Source organism: Macaca thibetana, chromosome 2, assembly GCF_024542745.1.
Source record: "Macaca thibetana thibetana isolate TM-01 chromosome 2, ASM2454274v1, whole genome shotgun sequence".
NCBI lineage: Eukaryota > Metazoa > Chordata > Mammalia > Primates > Cercopithecidae > Macaca > Macaca thibetana.
The window spans coordinates 44362491-44380242 of NC_065579.1; the positions used below are offsets into that span (position 1 = coordinate 44362491).

At 41.3% G+C, this 17752-nt stretch overlaps 1 protein-coding gene across 1 annotated transcript; it reads right to left on the minus strand.

Moving 5' to 3' along the window:
• Window positions 1–10937: 10937 nt before the first annotated feature.
• LOC126947473 (non-histone chromosomal protein HMG-17-like) lies at window positions 10938–11660 on the minus strand. Its single transcript, XM_050778139.1, has one exon. It carries the CDS (start codon window positions 11275–11277, stop codon window positions 11005–11007), a length of 273 nt encoding a protein of 90 aa, XP_050634096.1. The 5' UTR covers window positions 11278–11660; the 3' UTR covers window positions 10938–11004.
• Between the last annotated feature and the right edge of the window lie 6092 nt (window positions 11661–17752).

The following is a 17752-nucleotide window of genomic DNA, read 5'->3' on the forward strand; positions in this document are numbered from 1 at the left end:
GACTTGCACCTATAATCCCAGCACTTTGAGAGACTGAGGAGGAGGATCACTTGAGCCCAGGAGTTTGAGAACAGCCTGGGCAACAGAGTGAGACGCTATCTCTTTAAAAATAAAAATAAAAAATTGTTTTCAAAGTTTCACTTACATGGTGCTTTTTTTTTTTTTTAAATGGAGTTTCATTCTTGTTGCCCAGACTAGAGTGCAATGGCATGATCTCGGCTCACTGCAACCTCCACCTCCCAGGTTCAACCAATTCTCCTGCCTCAGTAGCTGGGATTACAGGCACCCATCACTACACCCGGCTAATTTTTGTATTTTTAGTAGAGACATGGTTTCACCATGTTGGCCAGGCTGGTCTCGAACTCTTGACCTCAAGTGATCTGCCCACCTCAGCCTCCCACAGTGTTGGGATTACAGGCGTGAGACACTGCGCCTGATCCACATGGTGCTTTATATCATCTTCATGTAGGTTCTCATCAAACCCCTATAAGGGATGTTTTCTTGTCCTTGTTTTACAGATGAGGGAGTTGAGTCTTGGAGGATGGCGTCTCTCCTAAGGTCACATAGTCACACATAGCCATAGAAAGGCAGCAGAGGCTGGGTCATAAGGACCCTCTGACGTCACGTCCTGTACTCTTGTACAACACCCATCCTCTCTTGTGATTAAAAACTAAACCAAACCAAAATGAAATTAAATACTACTTCCTCATCTAGCTAATTTTGACATGGAATCACTGTAACCAGTGATTTGGAGTAAATGGCACCCAGTTTCTCTACTGGGAGGCAGCCATGGCCACCAGTGGCTCCTGCATTCTTCCAGAGATAATCTGTGTGTAAAATCTTAGACGTGCACATCTAACACAAATGCAAGGAAACTGCCCTGTAGGTGGCTTTTTTTCACTTTATATTTTCTCAATGATTCTTCCATATTAGTCATCAATAAATTAGAAGAGGGGAGTGGATTTCTGAGCCTGATCCTTACAACTTAAATTCAAAAGCCTGGCCATCATTCCCTCCCCCTTATACTGAAAACATCCACAGTAGTTCTCTATTACTTACAATATCCCATCCAAATGTTTAGCCAGGAATTCAAAGGCATATATAATCTGGCCATAAAACACTGAAGTTTATATGCCAATAATCCTATATAAAACTCTCTGTCCTCTCCTGCTGGTACTCCCTGTCCCATGGGCTGGGTACTACCCTCCCAACCCCATCTTCATATAATAAACTACCACCCAGTCTTCAAGACCTCACTCCAACCCCATCTCTTTCAATGTAATGCCCAAGACCTCTACAGCTAAAAGGGCTTCCTTCCTCTTTAGAGTCTCAGTAATGCTGACGGCTCGATAGCTAATATTTATTGTCCCATCATCTTTCTTTTTCTTTTTTTTCTTTTTTAGACAAGATCTCACTCTGTCACCCAGGCTGGAGTGCAGTAGCCCAATCTCAGCCCCCTGCAACCTCCACCTCCCGGATGCAAGTGATGCTCCCACCTCAGGCTACCAAATAGCTGGGACCACAGGCACAAGCCACCACACCCGGCTAATTTTTGAATTTTTTGTAGAGATGGGGTTTTACCGTGTTGGCCAGGCTGGTCTCGAATTTATTTTCTTCTTTTCTTTTTTTTTTTTTTTTTGAGATAGAGTTTCACTCTTGTTGCCCAGGCTGGAGTGCAATGGTGTGATCTCAGCTCACCACAACCTCCACCTCCCAGGTTCAAGCAATTCTCCTGCCTCGGCTTCCCGAGTAGCTGGGATTACAGGCATGAGTCACCATGCCCAGCTAATTTTTGAATTTTTAGTAGAGACAGGGTTTCACCATGTTGGCCAGGCTGGTCTCAAACTCCTGACCTCAGGTTATCCACCTGCCTCGGCCTCCCAGAGTGCTGGGATTACAGGCATGAGCCACTGCACCCAGCCTTTATTTTTTTTGAGACGGAATCCGCTCTGTTGCCCAGACTAGGGTGCAACGGCGCAATCTCGGCTCACTGCAACCTCTGCCTCCAGGGTTCAAGCGATTCTCCTGCCTCAGCCTCCAGAGTAGGTGGGACTATAGGCACATGCCACCACGCTTGGCTAATTTTTGTATTTTTGGTAGAGATGGGGTTTCACCGTGTTGGCCAGGCTGGTCTCAAACTCCTGACCTCAAGTGATCAGCTCGCCTCAGCCTCCCAAAGTGCTGGGATTACAGGCATAAACCATCGTTCCTAGCCCTATTGTCCCATCATCTTAACAGTAAATATTTGTTAACTCAGTGACTATTCCCAAATAGATTGTTTATTTTTATTTTTTAGAGACAATGTCTCCTTGTGTTGCCCAGACTGGTCTCGAACTCCTCTGAGCTTAAGTAATCCTCCTGCCTCAGCCTCCTGAGTAGCTGGAACTACAGCTGTGTGCCACTACAGCCTGGCACCAAATAGATTGTTAATCACTGAAGGTGTGCAACTAGTTCTTTATCTCACCTACACAGTGTGTTAGCTTGAAGGGGCATGAGCTGGTGAAGCAGTTTGGCTGTTTAGGTGAACCATGATGATTTTGGGGTGGTTCTTTCTAAGAGCTAACATTGCCTGTGGCCCTCTGTTTTTTGGAGTGCGACAAGAAGGGACAAATCAGATTTCTGTTGTACACAGAATCTGATGCACTGTGATGCACTGTGCCCCTCTCAGGCAGACTGTGGCTATGGTCCTGCCTATCTGTCTTGTGTTTTCTCCCCTTTTTATCATTTCGAGGGACTTACTGAGTCCAGTGACTGGTTTCTGTGCTTTTGTTTCCCTATGTGAAGAATTCTACTAGGATTAATAATTTCACTGGGGGACGGGCACAGTGGCTCATGCCTGTAATCCCAGCACTTTGGGAGGCCGAGGCGGGCAGATCACAAGGTCAGGAAATCGAGACCATCCTGGCCAACCTGGTGAAACCCTGTTTCTACTAAAAATACAAAAATTAGCTGGGCATGGTGGCACGTGCCTATAATTCCAGCTACTCAGGAGGCTGAGGCAGGAGAATCGCTTGAACCAGGGAGTCAGAGGTTGCAGTGAGCCGAGATCGCGCCACTGCACTCCAGCTAAAAGAGAAAAAAAAATCGTTAGGGATATCATAAGAAATACTTCGAACATCAAAAAAGAAAAAAGTATTATGGTTGATTGAAACACATCAAATCTCCAAAAATCCAGAAGTCTATAACAGTAAGAGAAAGCCAGGGAAAAAGCTTGTGTGTCACCATTTGAAACAACTGTTCACTTTGAAAGTGGATAACGAGGAAGAAGTAGGCATTTATCCTGTCTTTCCAGTAGCAACTCTACTACAGAAACCAAAATGACCCCTGATGAGAAAGGAAAGCTCTACATACATACATTTATACATTTATAGGTTACATTTACATTTATACTGTTACTTTACACTGAAAGAATCATTTGCAGTGCCTAAGGAAATTATCAATTCAGGCAAGGATTATCAGTTGATCTTAAAGCTCCAAGAATGGGAAACTGGTTACTCATGCTGTACCAAAGTTATAGCACTTGGGTCACTCTCTGGTCATAGGAGATAAAAAACATAATTATATGATGGAGGCCCGGTCTCTTCAAAAAATCAGTGTAATAAGAAAAGAGGTTGTTCTAGTTTTAAAACAGTTAAATAAATTAATAATAATAATAATAATAATTAAATAGAATATGTGGTTCTGGGTTAGTTCATGATTTGTACAAACCAGCTATAAATGACATTTGGAAGCCAAATGAAGAAATTTGAGTATGTATGTATTAAGTATTAGATAATATTAAGAAATCGGGCTGGGCATGGTGGCTCACGCCTGTAATCCCAGCACTTTGGGAGGCCAAGATGGGGGGATCACAAGGTCAGCAGATTGAGACCATCCTGGCTAACACGGTGAAACCCCATCTCTACTAAAAATACAAAAAATTAGCCGGGCATGGTGGCATAAGCCTGTAGTGTCAGCTACTTGGGAAGCTGAGACAAGAGAATCGCTTGAACCCTGGAGGCAGAGTCTGCAGTAAGCTGAGATCGTGCCACTGCACTCCAGCCTGAACAACAGAGCGAGACTCCATCTAAAAAAAAAAAAAAAAGAAATCAATGTTAATTTTGTTAGATATGAAAATGTTATTTTGACTATATAGGAAGACGTTTAATTCTTTAGAAATGCATACTGGAGAATTTAAGACTGTATCAGGAGATTACAAGAGATTTATTTCTCCCTCGCTCCATCACCATCCCAGGTCAGCTGTCATGCTCCTTGTCATCTGCAGTCTGGTGTGCAGGCTGAAGAAACAGCCCTGTGTGGGACACTGCTGGTCTTGTGGTAGAAAGAAAAGAAAGACGACGGAATCACACTGTGGTTCAGATTGTGGGCTGCACTTCCAGTCATGTTTTATTGGCTAAAGTAAGTCACATGGTAAAGTCTTCTATCAGTGGGGGTAATTTTCCCACAGCGTTGGGCAGTGGGATTATTTAGAAATCAGTGACAAGGAGGACAAAGCATCTCAAACTCTGAGAAATAACAAAATTGTTTATCAGGAAGAAAATTATAACGTTAAATCCAGATGTTGAAAAGCAAGAAAGGTTGAAAATAAGTGAACTTAGCTTTCAACTCTAGAAATTAGAAAATAACAAACCAGAGAAGGTAGAAAGAAGGAATTAATAAAGATAAAACAGATAATATGAAATAGAAAACCAAAAACTATAATTTGATGTTTTAACAAGCTCAAAACATAGAAAGCCTTTGGCAAGTATGAACCAGGAAAGAAAGAAAGAAAGAAAGAAAGAAAGAAAGAAAGAAAGAAAGAAAGAAAGAAAGAAAGAAAGAGAGAGAGAGAGAGAGAGAGAGAGAGAAGAGAAAAGAAAGAAAGAAAGAAAGAAAGAAAGAAAGAAAAGAAAGAAAGAAAGAAAGAAAGAAAGAAAGGAAGGAAGGAAGGAAGGAAGGAAGGAAGGAAGGAAGGAAGGAAGGAAAGAAAGAAAGAAGACACAATAACATCAAAGAGGAAAACAAGATGCAGAGATTTCAGATTTTTTAAGTGCTATGTACAACTTTATTCCAATGAATTTGAAAATCCAGACCATGAGAATGGCTTTCTAAAGAAATATAAATTACCAAAATTGACTCAAGGAACAGAAAGCCTGAACTTATCAATAGTAACATAAGAAATAGTCAAAGATCTACCTTCAAGAAAGAAAACAAGTCCATATGGTCCATAATGTAATGTTCTACCAAGAGTTCAAGGAGGAGATAAACTCCACATAATGTGAAAGACGGAGAGTTTACCAAGAGCAGACTATCACTTTTCAGCTACAGATGCTGTATAACCAAGGTCTGGTCAATATAAATTACGAAAATTGACTCAATGGGGATGACTACAATTCTGAATTCTTAAGCTTTTGATCTCATGAAAACTAAAACAGGAGCCTTAACCAGAATGGTTGTTACAGCAGGTTCACATATTATTGAATGTTTGCACTTGTTGTTCATATCGCATTGATAATAAGTTTCCTTTTGCTTATGTTATGAGGTGTTAGGTGATACTACCATTTATTTAGCCCGTCTTATTTGTGTTCCTGTCAGCTGATGCAATTCAATGTTAACAATTAAGTTATTTTCAGTGAGATTCAGGGCATTTAACAAATTAATAATTCAGTTGTGAATTTTTCTGCTTATTAAAAATTTTAAAAAATTAAGGCAAAGTTAAAATCTATGCCCAAAGTGAAAATATGAACACTCTTATACTTTGTTAGGTGAGTGGGCAAGTCATTCTATGCCAAGGACATCTGAGATATATGGGAATGACTCAGGCATAGGAGTTTAGGACTCCAGGCCAGGCGAATCTAGTTACTGGTGGGGACAGAGAACAACCACCTCATTGAGAAACTGGGAGGGGACTGTAATTACCAGGGACTTAGGAACAGAGCAGGGGTCAGCCAGGAACAGGAAGGTGAGGCAGACACCAGTTACTATAAACCTGGAAACTAAGGCCAAGGCAGTGGCAGGATAGAGTCAAACCAACCCTATCCTAAGCATTGACCCCAGTGTTAAAGGAAGTGCTGAGCCTGGAGAGGAGGTGGGGATAGTTAAGAGACAGGCAGAAGTTCCCAGTCACATTTATTGCACCAGACATATTAACTGCTTCCTTAGAATCTCAATTGCTGCCAGAAAAGACTGACAGACCACTGCTGTGAGAAGAAGGCACCTTTATTTCCTGGGTCCCTGGAAAAAAAATGATGAAGACAACAAGCCTTTTGTTTGGTGTGTGCACCCGCCTTCCAACCCCGAAGTTAACCCCAGAAATCAAAACACATTCACTTTAAAAGACTGGCACATCTAAGAAGCCCGAAGTGCCTGAAGGGCATCATGTAACTAAGCCCCCTTTACAAAGACTTGGCGAGTCAACACTTTGTTCTAACTTCCAAAGTAATAGTTTGAGGATCAGTTCTATATGTAAATCTGGGAACCACAAAAGGAAGTTAATCTCTGCTAGTACTAGCTTGTTGGAAAAAGTCCATCCCCAAAGGCTACAGGCAGTAAGTGGCTGTGTCAGTTCAGAAGCCATACTGTTGGGTAATGTCCCACAGAACACAACACAAGGCCAAGATGCACACTGAAGCTAGGATTTGAGTTTCTTGGGGGCCAACTTTCATTTGTCATAGAAATAACATCCCACCTTTGTACTGGACTGCCATTTCCTCCCTCAGCACTATGTGTAAGACTCCTGTTAACATGTTTACTGTGGTTTCGAGTTGAATCCTGGGGAGAATCAAAGGACATTTTACTTCCTATCATTTTCCAAATTGAGTTCCCAGGCCTGCTATTGTCTTTCTTGAGTTTTCCAACTTGGCCTCCCTTTTTCAGTTCTTCTCTCACTTTCTACCTTTACTTTAGGTGTGCCTGCCCTCAACCTGGAACACTGGAACAAGCACCAAAGCCTTACGAAGAGGATCAGGACATCCTGCTGAGTGCCAGAACATTTCTTTCCCCAAGAAAAGGAAATACATATGGATTTATTCTCAGGGTCTACAGATTTAGCACCAAAAAAAAAAAAGCTGCACTTAACACCAGGCCACTGTACAATCACCAGGACCTTTCTGGATGTGGAGCAACTTCATTTGGTTATTTCAGAATGCTTTGTAAACAGCGCAGACATGGACAAAGCATGGTTGAAGCATTTCAGTGGTACTTGTCTCTCATTTTCTACACGTGTTTTCCCAAAGGCTGCTTTCCCAAAGGGAGCCTGGGGAGAGGCCTTAATCATCTGTTATCTCTCTTGCAGCTTCCTGCTCAGCCAGTGGCAACATCCAAAATATATACGAGCATTTCCTGTTCTTTCTCATTTTGTATAACCCACGTGCTAGAGAGGTTGAGTTGTCTGATCTAGCTCCACATAGGACTTAGGCGGCACATGGGAACCTAAGTCCAACCACTAAATGCTCTAATTACCCCTCTTCTTAACCTAGGTAAAGGGTGATCTCTTTCAAGACTAGAATGTGCTTATCTTTCCTTGGACATTCAAAACAAAACAAAGCAAAACAAGAGTCTGTTTTTAAATGTCAATGTCAAATCACAATATCATTGTATATCTTGTATCCAGAAAGGATCTTAGTGAATATATAGACCACGAGGCTTAAAGAGGGGCTGAGAATAGGTTCGGAGGATGTGCTTGGGTAGGGCTTGTGGGAAGGTGGATGGTTGTTTCTCTTCCTTTCCTAGATACCTGAAAATGTAAGGAACCAGCCTAAAAATATGGAAGTTTTTAGGAAGCCTGTTTTCCTAATCGCTCTCATAATTCTGTTTTCAGTCTGAGGACAAGTTCTTGGTGCTTGCTCTTAAAGAGGAGCCTGGAAATGGAGTCAAGACCTTGCACATAGTGAACCCTGAATGTTTGTTGAATGGGTTAACAAATGCATGAATGACTCTAGGTTGAAATGCTAGTTATTAAAGGCATTTAAATAGAAGGTTGTGGCCAGGTGCAGTGGCTCACATCTGTAATCCCAGTACTTTGGGAGGCTGAGGTGAGTGGATCAAGACCAGGAGTTCAAGACCAGCCTGGCCAACATGGTGAAACCACGTCTGTACTAAAAATACAAAAAATTAGCTGGGCATGATGGCAGGTGCCTGTAATATCAGCTATTCGGGAGGCTGAGGCAGGAGAATCGCTTGAACCAGGGAGTCAGAGGTTGCAGTGAGCCGAGATTGCGCCATTGCACTCCAGCCTGGGCAACAGAGCAAGAATCCGTCTCAAAAAATCTAAAAAAGTAATAAATAAATAAATAAATATTATAAATAGAAAGTTTTAGGATTTATCTTGCCTTCCCTCTTTTTGACACTATTCCAAATTTCTGCATGATGTATTCAAGGGACACTGACTCCACCCCCAAGGTCAAGATTAGATCCTGTTGGGCTTGACTCAATCAACACATTCCATCTGTCTGGTCTTTAATGATTAGTTTAGGATGAACACACTAACCAAGTCAGGGCAGTGCTCACACCTGTAATCCCAGCACTTTGGGATGCTGATGCAAGATGATCACTTGAGGCCAGGAGTCCGAGACCAGCCTAGGCGACATAGCAAGATCCCATCTCTACAAAATAAAATTAAAATTAAAAATTAACCAGGTGTGGAGGTATGCACCTGGACTCAAGAGACTCAAGAAAGACTCTTGAGTCAAGAGACCCCTTGAGCCCAGGAGGCTGAGGCTGCAGTGAGCCATGATCACACCACTGCACTCCATCTTGGGTGACACAACAAAACTCTGCCTCAAAAAAAAATTTTTTAAGCTATTGATTATGCTAAGTCTCTCTTTTCTATTGGATTTGAACCTGAAAGCATGGAGGCTCTGAAGCTTCTGGAAATTAACCCTGAGGTGATAAAAACCAATAAATGGAAAGCAGGAGTTCAGGATTTGTTCATATCATTGGGGCGTTGGATCAAAACTTTCCTGAAGCCAGTAACCTCTAGAGTTTTCAGCAATATTCATCCCTGTAAATTTCCCCCTTTTTTTTTTTTTTCTGAGATGGAGTCTCACTCTGTCACCCAGGCTGGAGTGTAGTTGGTGTGATCTTGGCTCACTGCAACCTCTGCCTCCTAGGCTCAAGCAATTCTCCTGCCTCAGCCTCCCAAGCAGCTGGGATTATAGGCACCTGTCACCATGCCCAACTAATTTTTTTTTTTTTTTTGTATTTTTAGTAGCGACAGAGTTTCACCATGTTGGCCAGGCTGGTCTCAAACTCCTGACCTCAAGTGATCCGCCTGCCTCAATCTCCCAAAGTCCTGGGATTACATGCATGAGCCACCATGCCCAGCTGATTCCCTTATTGTATAAGTCAATTTAATTCTGCTTTCTGTTTTCTGCTATGGAAAAATAATTGACTAATACAAGCTTATGTGATTTGCAGGTAGTTGAAACATAATATGTATTCATGGATATTTCCTAACTCCCAAACCAACATTTAAACAAAAGATAATTTTCCTCATAATATTCCCAGTAAGGTAGAGTTATGTACTTGTATACAATGCATTAGAGATAGTGATTTATGTAAAAGTAATTAAGCTATGATCTTAGAGTGAGTCAGTTGCAACACAATAACTAGAGTCAAGGAACTTGAATTCCCATGCCCCTGGAGACATTATCAAGTCTCTTAGGAAATATTGTTGTGATATTGCCTAGACATTTAAAATTTCCCTCATGTTCCTCATAATAAGATTGTGAAAGGTAGTTCCTGTTTAAAAGAACGTAGTTACTTCTCTGACACAATTATTTTCCGCTAAAAACAAAAAGTCAACCTGAAAGGAAAATGAATTATTTAAATAATGTTAAGTCAGTTATTTCTCTTTTTTTTATCCCAAGCCAAACTGTATCCAGCTTTATTAAAGATACTTTCCATAAACAATCATGGTATTTCAGGCAGGACCTAGGCAGACAATCGTTACCAGTATACAACTTTCTTGGGTTTTTTTCTTTTTTTTTTTTTTGAGACAGAGTCTCCCTCTGTCACCCAGGCTGGAGTACAGTGGCACAGTGGCGTGATCTTGGCTCACTGCAACCCTCCGCCTCCCGGGTTCAAGTGTTTCCCCTGCCTCACCTCCAGAGTAGCTGGGATTACAGGCGCCTGCCACCACACCCAGCTAATTTTTTTTATTTTTAGTAGAGACGAAGTTTCACCATATTAGCCAGGATGGTCTCGATCTCCTGACCTTGTGATCCGCCCACCTCAGCCTTCCAAAGTGCTGAGATTACAGGTGGGAGCCACCGCGCCCGGCCTATAACAACTTTCAAACTCCCTTCTTTAATGGATTACCAAAAATCAGGAAGCCACTATAAAACCCAATGAAGTCTTCATCCGATGCTCTGAACAGGAAGAGTATAGAGTGAGGGTTGACATTTCACGTTTAGCATGTTGTTTAAGAACTTTTCAGGAGCCAATCCTGACTTTCAGAAAGTGAAATGCAAATGGCAGAATTTATCTGAAGATCCACAATCTAGACGTGAAACCACTGCTCTTTTGAGGGGTGCCATCTCAGTGGCATCACCGGAAAGTCCAGATTGCCTGACACACTGGTAAACAATGACTGGGGGTCAGGTCTCAACAGATGTCTGGGTTTAAGGGAGTTAAGCCTGTGCTGAAAGGTGGCAAGGGAGAAGAGGATATAAAAACGAATTTGTTTTTCCATACCACAAGGCTTTTGTGCCAAGGGGCCATGTGTGTCAAAGTCAGGGAATCCCTCCTCCTGGGAGCCAAGAGGAAGTCTCTCAAAACTAGAAGGGAAAGGTGTTTTCCCCACATCAATCCAGCTTCAGCGACATTCTGTTAGGGACATATGCCCCACCCCCTTAAAACAACAATGAAGTGTTCTGTGTGCTCACAACAAAGTTTTTTTTTTTTTTTTTTTTTTAAAAAAAAGGTAAAACAGAATTACACATTTTTTATAAAACTTGATTAAAAAAATAGTATTTCAAGCTGTATGGTCACCAGAAGTACACAGTTATCAAAAATGCAGACACTTCACTTGGCATCTCCAGCACTTTCAGCTTTCTGTGCCTGGTCTGTTTGGGCATCTCCATTTTTTGCAGGGTTATTCCCCTCCTTGCCAGGATCAGCTTTTCCCTTTTTCCCTTTGGGTACCTTCTCTCCCTTCTTTGCAGGGGCCTTTTTAGGCTTGGGCTCTGGCTTTGGAGGAGCAGGTTTAGCAGATAGCCTCGCAGATCTTCTTTGTGGTTCATCCTTCACCTTGGCTTTATCTCCTTTAACATCCCCTCCAGCCTTTCTCTTGGGCATGGTGGCAGCATTGGCAGGACAGGCGCAGGGCGCGGGATGCAGCGGGTCGTGAGCTTTGGTTGGTCTGGGGGGTCATTCTCCGCTCTTCACACTGCTCCATCGGTTATTTCTTAATAAAATCAGATAACACAATCCTAGCAACTAGGAAATTGAATTCAAATTTTGAATTGCTCCAACTTTCCGCTGAGCATTGTCTAGCAGACACACCAGAAGCCCATGACTTGTTGGAATAGAAGGAATGAGTTCCGATCACTGTGTGTGAGACATCTTTGTTCACATAAAGATGGGATGCGAAAGACAGGTCCTACTTTTCTTTTAGGCAACATTTCCTTATTCATAGAAGGATGCCCTAGACTTCAAGATATGGGAAGTATTTTCTTTACCTTCATTATCCCAGACCAATGAAGGGCTTTTAAAATCATAGACTATTAAAGAATCATGATCGACCAGGCACTTTGGGAGGCCAAGGCAGGTGGATCACTTGAGCTCAGGAATTCAAGACCACCCTGGGCAACAAGGCAAGATCCCCATCTCTACAAAAAAAAAATTAGCCAGGTCTGGTGGTATACACCTGTAGTCCCAGCTACTTGGGAGGCTGAGGTGGGAGGATCACTGGAGCCTGGGAAGTTGAGGCTGCAATCTGCTGTGATCGTGCCACTGCACTCCAGTCTGGACAATAGTGTGAGACCCTGTCTCACAAAAAAAAAAAAAAAAAAAAAAAAAATCATGATTTTTCAGGTTTACAAAAGTACATTTTAGACTTTTTTTTTGTTTTTGTTTTTGTTTTTTCAGATGGAGTTTCATTCTGTCACCCAGGCTGGTGCAATCTTGGCTCAAAAAACAAAATCAAAAACAAACAATGATGAAGCATAAGACATCATTCTTTGATCTGCTTTGCCCTTTCAGAAGGAAATTCTTTCTGGCCCATCTTGAACGTCTGCATCCTAGGTTCAAGTGGTTCTCCTGCCTCAGCGTCCCCAGCAGCTGGGATTACAGGGGCCTGCCACCACGCCCAGCTAATTTTTGTATTTTTAGTAGAAATGGAGTTTTGCCATGTTGGCCAATTTGGTCTGGAACTCCTGACTTCAGATGTTCAGCCCACGTCACCCTCCCAAAGTGCTGGGATTACAGGCATGAGCCACTGCGTCCAGATAATTTTTTAAAGTACTGATATTTAATGTATGGAGAGTTTGAAAATTTTGATCGAATTTGATAGTGAGTTTCTGAGTTAAAGAAATGGCACGGTACATGGGCATATTGCATGATGGTGAGGTTAAAAATAGAAAAAGAAAAAAAAAAAGCACAGAATAACAGAAAGAAAGCCCCACTAGGAGCTGAGCTCTGGTCTCATTTTATGCATCTCATTGAATTTCTGTGTAGACTCAGTTTCTCAGTCCCTCTGGGCCTCAGTTTCCTCATCCATGAACAGAGGGGCTTAAGCCAACTCATCTGGAGGGACCCTTCCCTGAAGATCTAGGAGTGGATAAGACATGCTTAACCTACTACCATGTTAAGAATCATAATGTGAACGAAAAGCTACACATCCTTGGTAGCTTTTCTTCATGAGAAATAAATTGTTCTTCATGATGACAATCAGAAATAAATTGTCGAGTTTAGGATGATAAGACTTATGAAGGATTCTTGAGTAGGGAATCAAATGCCTCATATTTGGCAGGAGCATTTGAGTTTTATCCAAAAAAAAAAAAAGAAATTTTTTGTTTCTTTTTTTGAGACAGAGTCTCACTCTGTCACCCAGGCTGGAGTGCAGTGGCACAATCTCAGCTCACTACAACCTCGCCTCCCAGATTCAAGTGATTCTCCTGCTCAGGCTCCCGAGTAGCTGGGATAACAGGTGCACTCCACCACACTCAGCTAATTTTGTATTTTTATTAGAGGCAGGGTTTCACCATGTTGGCCAGGCTGGTCTTGAACTCCCAACCTCAGGTGATCCACCCCCCCAGCCTTCCAAAGTGCTAGGATTACAGGCGTGAGCCACTGTGCCCGGCCCTAGGGCTATTTTGAGACTCAAATACCTTCAAGGTGCTGTAAAACATTGATAAATCTCAAGAGGCAACTTAAATAAGGAAAAACAAAATTAAAAACAAACAATGATGAAGCATAAGACATCATTATTTGGTCTGCTTTGTCCTTCCAGAAGGAAATTCTTTCTAGCCCATCTTGAGTCAGTGCTCTTCACAAAAGAAGTATATAGAAAAACTGTAGTATGTATTATTTCAGAATATTACAGGTCCAAGGGGCCTGACAATTTAATAGATACCTTCATTTTAAATTTCACTTTTGAGGCTGGGCGCAGTGGCTCACACCTTTAATCCTAGCACTTTAGGAGGCCCAGGCGGGCGGATCACAAGGTCAAGAGATTGAGACCATCCTAGCCAACATGGTGAAACCCCATCTCTACTAAAAATACAAAAATTAGGAGTTCAAGACCATCTTGGGCAACATAGTGAGACCTCATCACTGAAAAAAAAAAAAGTATAAATGAAGCCAAAAACAAAACTGCGCATGGTGGCGCATGCCTGTAGTCCCAGCTACTCGGGAGGCTGAGGCAGGAGAATCGCTTGAACACAGGAGGCAGAGGTTGCAGTGAGCTGAGATCACACCACTGCACTCCAGCCTGGCGACAGAGCAAGACTCTACCTCAAAAAAATAAAAAAATAAATAATAAATAAATAAATAAACAAATTCACATTTGAGGGAGGCTGTGCAAGCCTACTCTGGCTCAGGAAGCTACTCGATAATAATAAATAATAATAATATTTCAAATTTGAGTTAAATTTGCAGATTGTTCTGTAACTGACATATTAATCAAAAGTAAATCAAAACTCACTGGAGATTGATATCTTAGTCCCTTCTATAATTAAAAATAATTTTGTGTTTTTGACACAACTCTGTGGGGTTTAAAAATTATATTTTTAGTTAGATGGAAAAATCAATATAAAATACTAAGTATATAGTATACAAGAGTCCATAGCTACTGTAGTTTTGGCTTCATTCATACTTTTTTTTCAGTGATGAGGTCTCACTATGTTGCCGAGGCTGGTCTTGAACTCCTGCGCTCAAGCAATCCTCCTGCCTCAGCCTCTCAAAGTGCTAGAATTATAGACATGAACCACCGTGCCTGGCCCCATTTATACTTTTTAATGAGAAGAGCATACAATAAGTTGAATGATATGAAATTGCTATCTTCATAGGTCAAAATTTCATTTGGTTTCACCTAGTAGCTAGTAACTCAGTTTATTTAAATTTTCTTATCCTGTTACTAAATAACTTAATTTTTCTTTCTTTTTTTTTTTTGGCTGGAGTGCGATGCTGTGATATCAGCTCACCTCAACCTCCGCCTCCCAGGTTTGTGCAATTCTGCTGCCTCAGCCTCCTAAGTAGCTGGGGTTACAGCCCACCACCACGCCTGGCTAATTTTTTGTTTGTTTTTGTTTTGAGACAGAGTTTTGCTCTGTTGCCCAGGCTGGAGTGCAGTGGCATGACCTCCACTCACTGCAACCTCCACCTCCTGGGTTCAAGTGATTCTCCTGCCTCAACCTCCTGAGTAGCGGGGATAACAGGCGCCTGCCACCACATCAGACTGATTTTTGTACTTTTAGTAGAGACGGGGTTTCACCATGTTGGCCAGGCTGGTCTTGAACTCCTAACCTCAGGTGATCCTCCCACCTCAGCCTCCCAAAGTACTGGGATTACAAGCGTGAACTTAAATCTTTAAGGAGGAAAAAAATATGCAGTTAGGAATTGTGGGGCTCAGAGTTCATAATAGGAGGAGCCAGCTTAAGTCCATTTTTCCCAACCACTTTACTTAAACCATCAAAGTAATACAACATATACATAATTAAAAAAAAAATCAAAGTACAAAAGGACTAAGAATGAAAAGTACTTATATCCTGCCTATATCCCCCAGAAAAATATCCAAGATCTTTCAGTCCTTTCCAGTTTTATTTCATCTGCTCTCTCTTTGGCTCTAAGCAACATGCTTATATACCTATTTTTCTATTAGTCAATTCCAAGCACTATTAAGTCTCTGTTATGATAAATGAGCTATTTGTGTATTGTTCCACTTTATCCTCCATTTATATTTTGTTAATCATAGTACTATTTCGTTATTCTGTTGGTGATATTTACAATTTTAAAACTTTTACTTCCAGCTCCACCATCTTATTTATTTGAGACAGAGTCTCTCTCTGTTGCCCTGGCTGGAGTGTGGTAGTGCCATCTCAGCTCACTGCAGCCTCTGCTTCCCAGGTTCAAGTGATTCTCCTGCCTCAGCTTCTGAGTAGGTGGGATCACAGGTGTGCACCACCACACAGGGCTAATTTTTGCATTTTTAGTAGAGACGGGATTTCATCACGTTAGCCAGGCTGGTCTCGAACTCCCGGCCTCAAGTGATCCACCTGCCTTGGCCTCCCAAAGTGTTAGAATTATAGGCGTGAGCCACTACGCCTGGCCCCTGTCTTTAAATAGGATCTCTAAACTCCTTATTATGTATGAAAAAGAAATGAACATTTCTACATCTTCCTTCAACTCTCACTTCTCTATAGACCTCCTGCCTCTGTCAGCTCCACCAGTACTTTTGTATTGTCAGAGTTTATAACATGGACATTTTGCTGTATGACTGGTCATTCTGCTGATCCTAAGTATTTAAAGTCAATAAACTGCAATTATATTGTTTTGATTATGTAAATAGGATTCACTGCAGAACAAAGTGCATCAGTTAGAAAAGGTAAATCTCTATCAGTAATCTATGCCACTAGAAAGAGGATGCATCAAACACCAGGGCTGAATGATTACATCTTCAAACACTCAATTACTGTGCTTTATATCTGTAACATAGTTTTCTGCTGGTTTTCATTGCTTTTCCTTTTGCTTCTTAACAAAAGCAGCACATGCCTTCATCATAGGACTAAATTTATCCAGGATCTTAATCCCACACTCCGTGGCACGGACTCCACTTTCTGCTTGCAGGCATTCTTCTCTGTTGGAAACCAGTTGCTCGCTTGGCCTGCCAGACAGCTGTCATTCTAGGCCTGCCTGACATTGCACTCCTGGGTTAGGACTAGTTTTTCTTGGATCCCAAGTTTTTCTCATTCTTGGATTCCTTTGCCTTTTTACTGGCCCACTGTTAATTGATTTTTTTTTTTTTCCAGAAAAACTTTATGAGACATGAGTTTCCTGAGTTCTGACATGTCTGAATATGTGTGGCAGCTTGACTGGATATGGTATTCTGAGACTTATTCCTCTAAAGGCGGCACTCCACTGTCTTCTGGCCCTGAGTGTAATGGGAAGACTGGTGCTGTTCAGACATTTGTTCTGTTGTAGTTGGCCTGTTGTTTGTTCTCTGGAAGCCTTCGGGATCTTCTATTAGTATTTTCTGTACTGTAAAATCAAAAGGTTATGGTTAAGTATGGGTCTATTTTTATTTCTTATGCCTGGCACCAGCATACATTTTCAGGCTGAAGACTCCTGTCCTTATCTCTGGGGAACTTTCTTCTATTATTTCTCTCATTATATTCTCCCCTGAATTTTCTTGTCTTTCTTCTGAAAACATACAAAGTGTCAATCCAGGAACTATTAGTTGAACAGCATCCTTCCTGGATTAACCCTGTATGTGTTTGGACTTCTAAAAATATTCTCATTTCCTTTTATCTTTCTGCTTTATGCTTTAGGAGATTCCATGGACCTCTCTGTTCAGTCCTTATATTGATTTTTTAATTTTAGCAACTATATTTTTAAATTCCAATAATTTTCTTCATGTCACTGATTGTGCCTAATATATATATGTATGTATATATATGAGTGTGTATATAGATACATACATACATATCTATATGTTGATTACAGATATATAATCAACTTATCTTACGGATAAAGTAACTTCTTAAATTTTCCTGCGGTCACTATTTAGAATACAAGAACAATTCTCTTATGTCCCCAGAATTATCTGTTTCCTATGACATCAGCTTTTTAAAATATCTCCTTTTAAAAGTGTTAAATTTATACCCTCTTTTTATTTTTGAGACCATCTCACTCTCAGCTCACTGCAACCTCTGCCTCCTGGGTTCAAGTGATTCTTGTGTTTCAGTCTCTCAAGTAGCTGGGATTCCAAGCATGCACCACTACGCCCAGCCAAATTTATACCTTCTTTTGGTTATTTTTTCAAATAAAAGAACCACGAAAATGTGTATCAGGAAAATTGGCCATCCTTTGTCCCCAATATCTTTTTCACATCTGCTCCAATTTTTAAAAGCATTCTATTATGAAAAATTTCAAGCATATACAAAGCAAACACAGTATAATGAACCTCATGTACCCATCACCTGTTGATCTAAAAGGAAGACGCTTAGGCAAAATTAATATAGAGAGTTTATTTAGGCCAAGGTTGAGAAGTGCAGCCCAGGACACATTTCCAGGTTGCCTTGGCGAGTGCTCCAGGGAACAAAAGAGAGGCTTA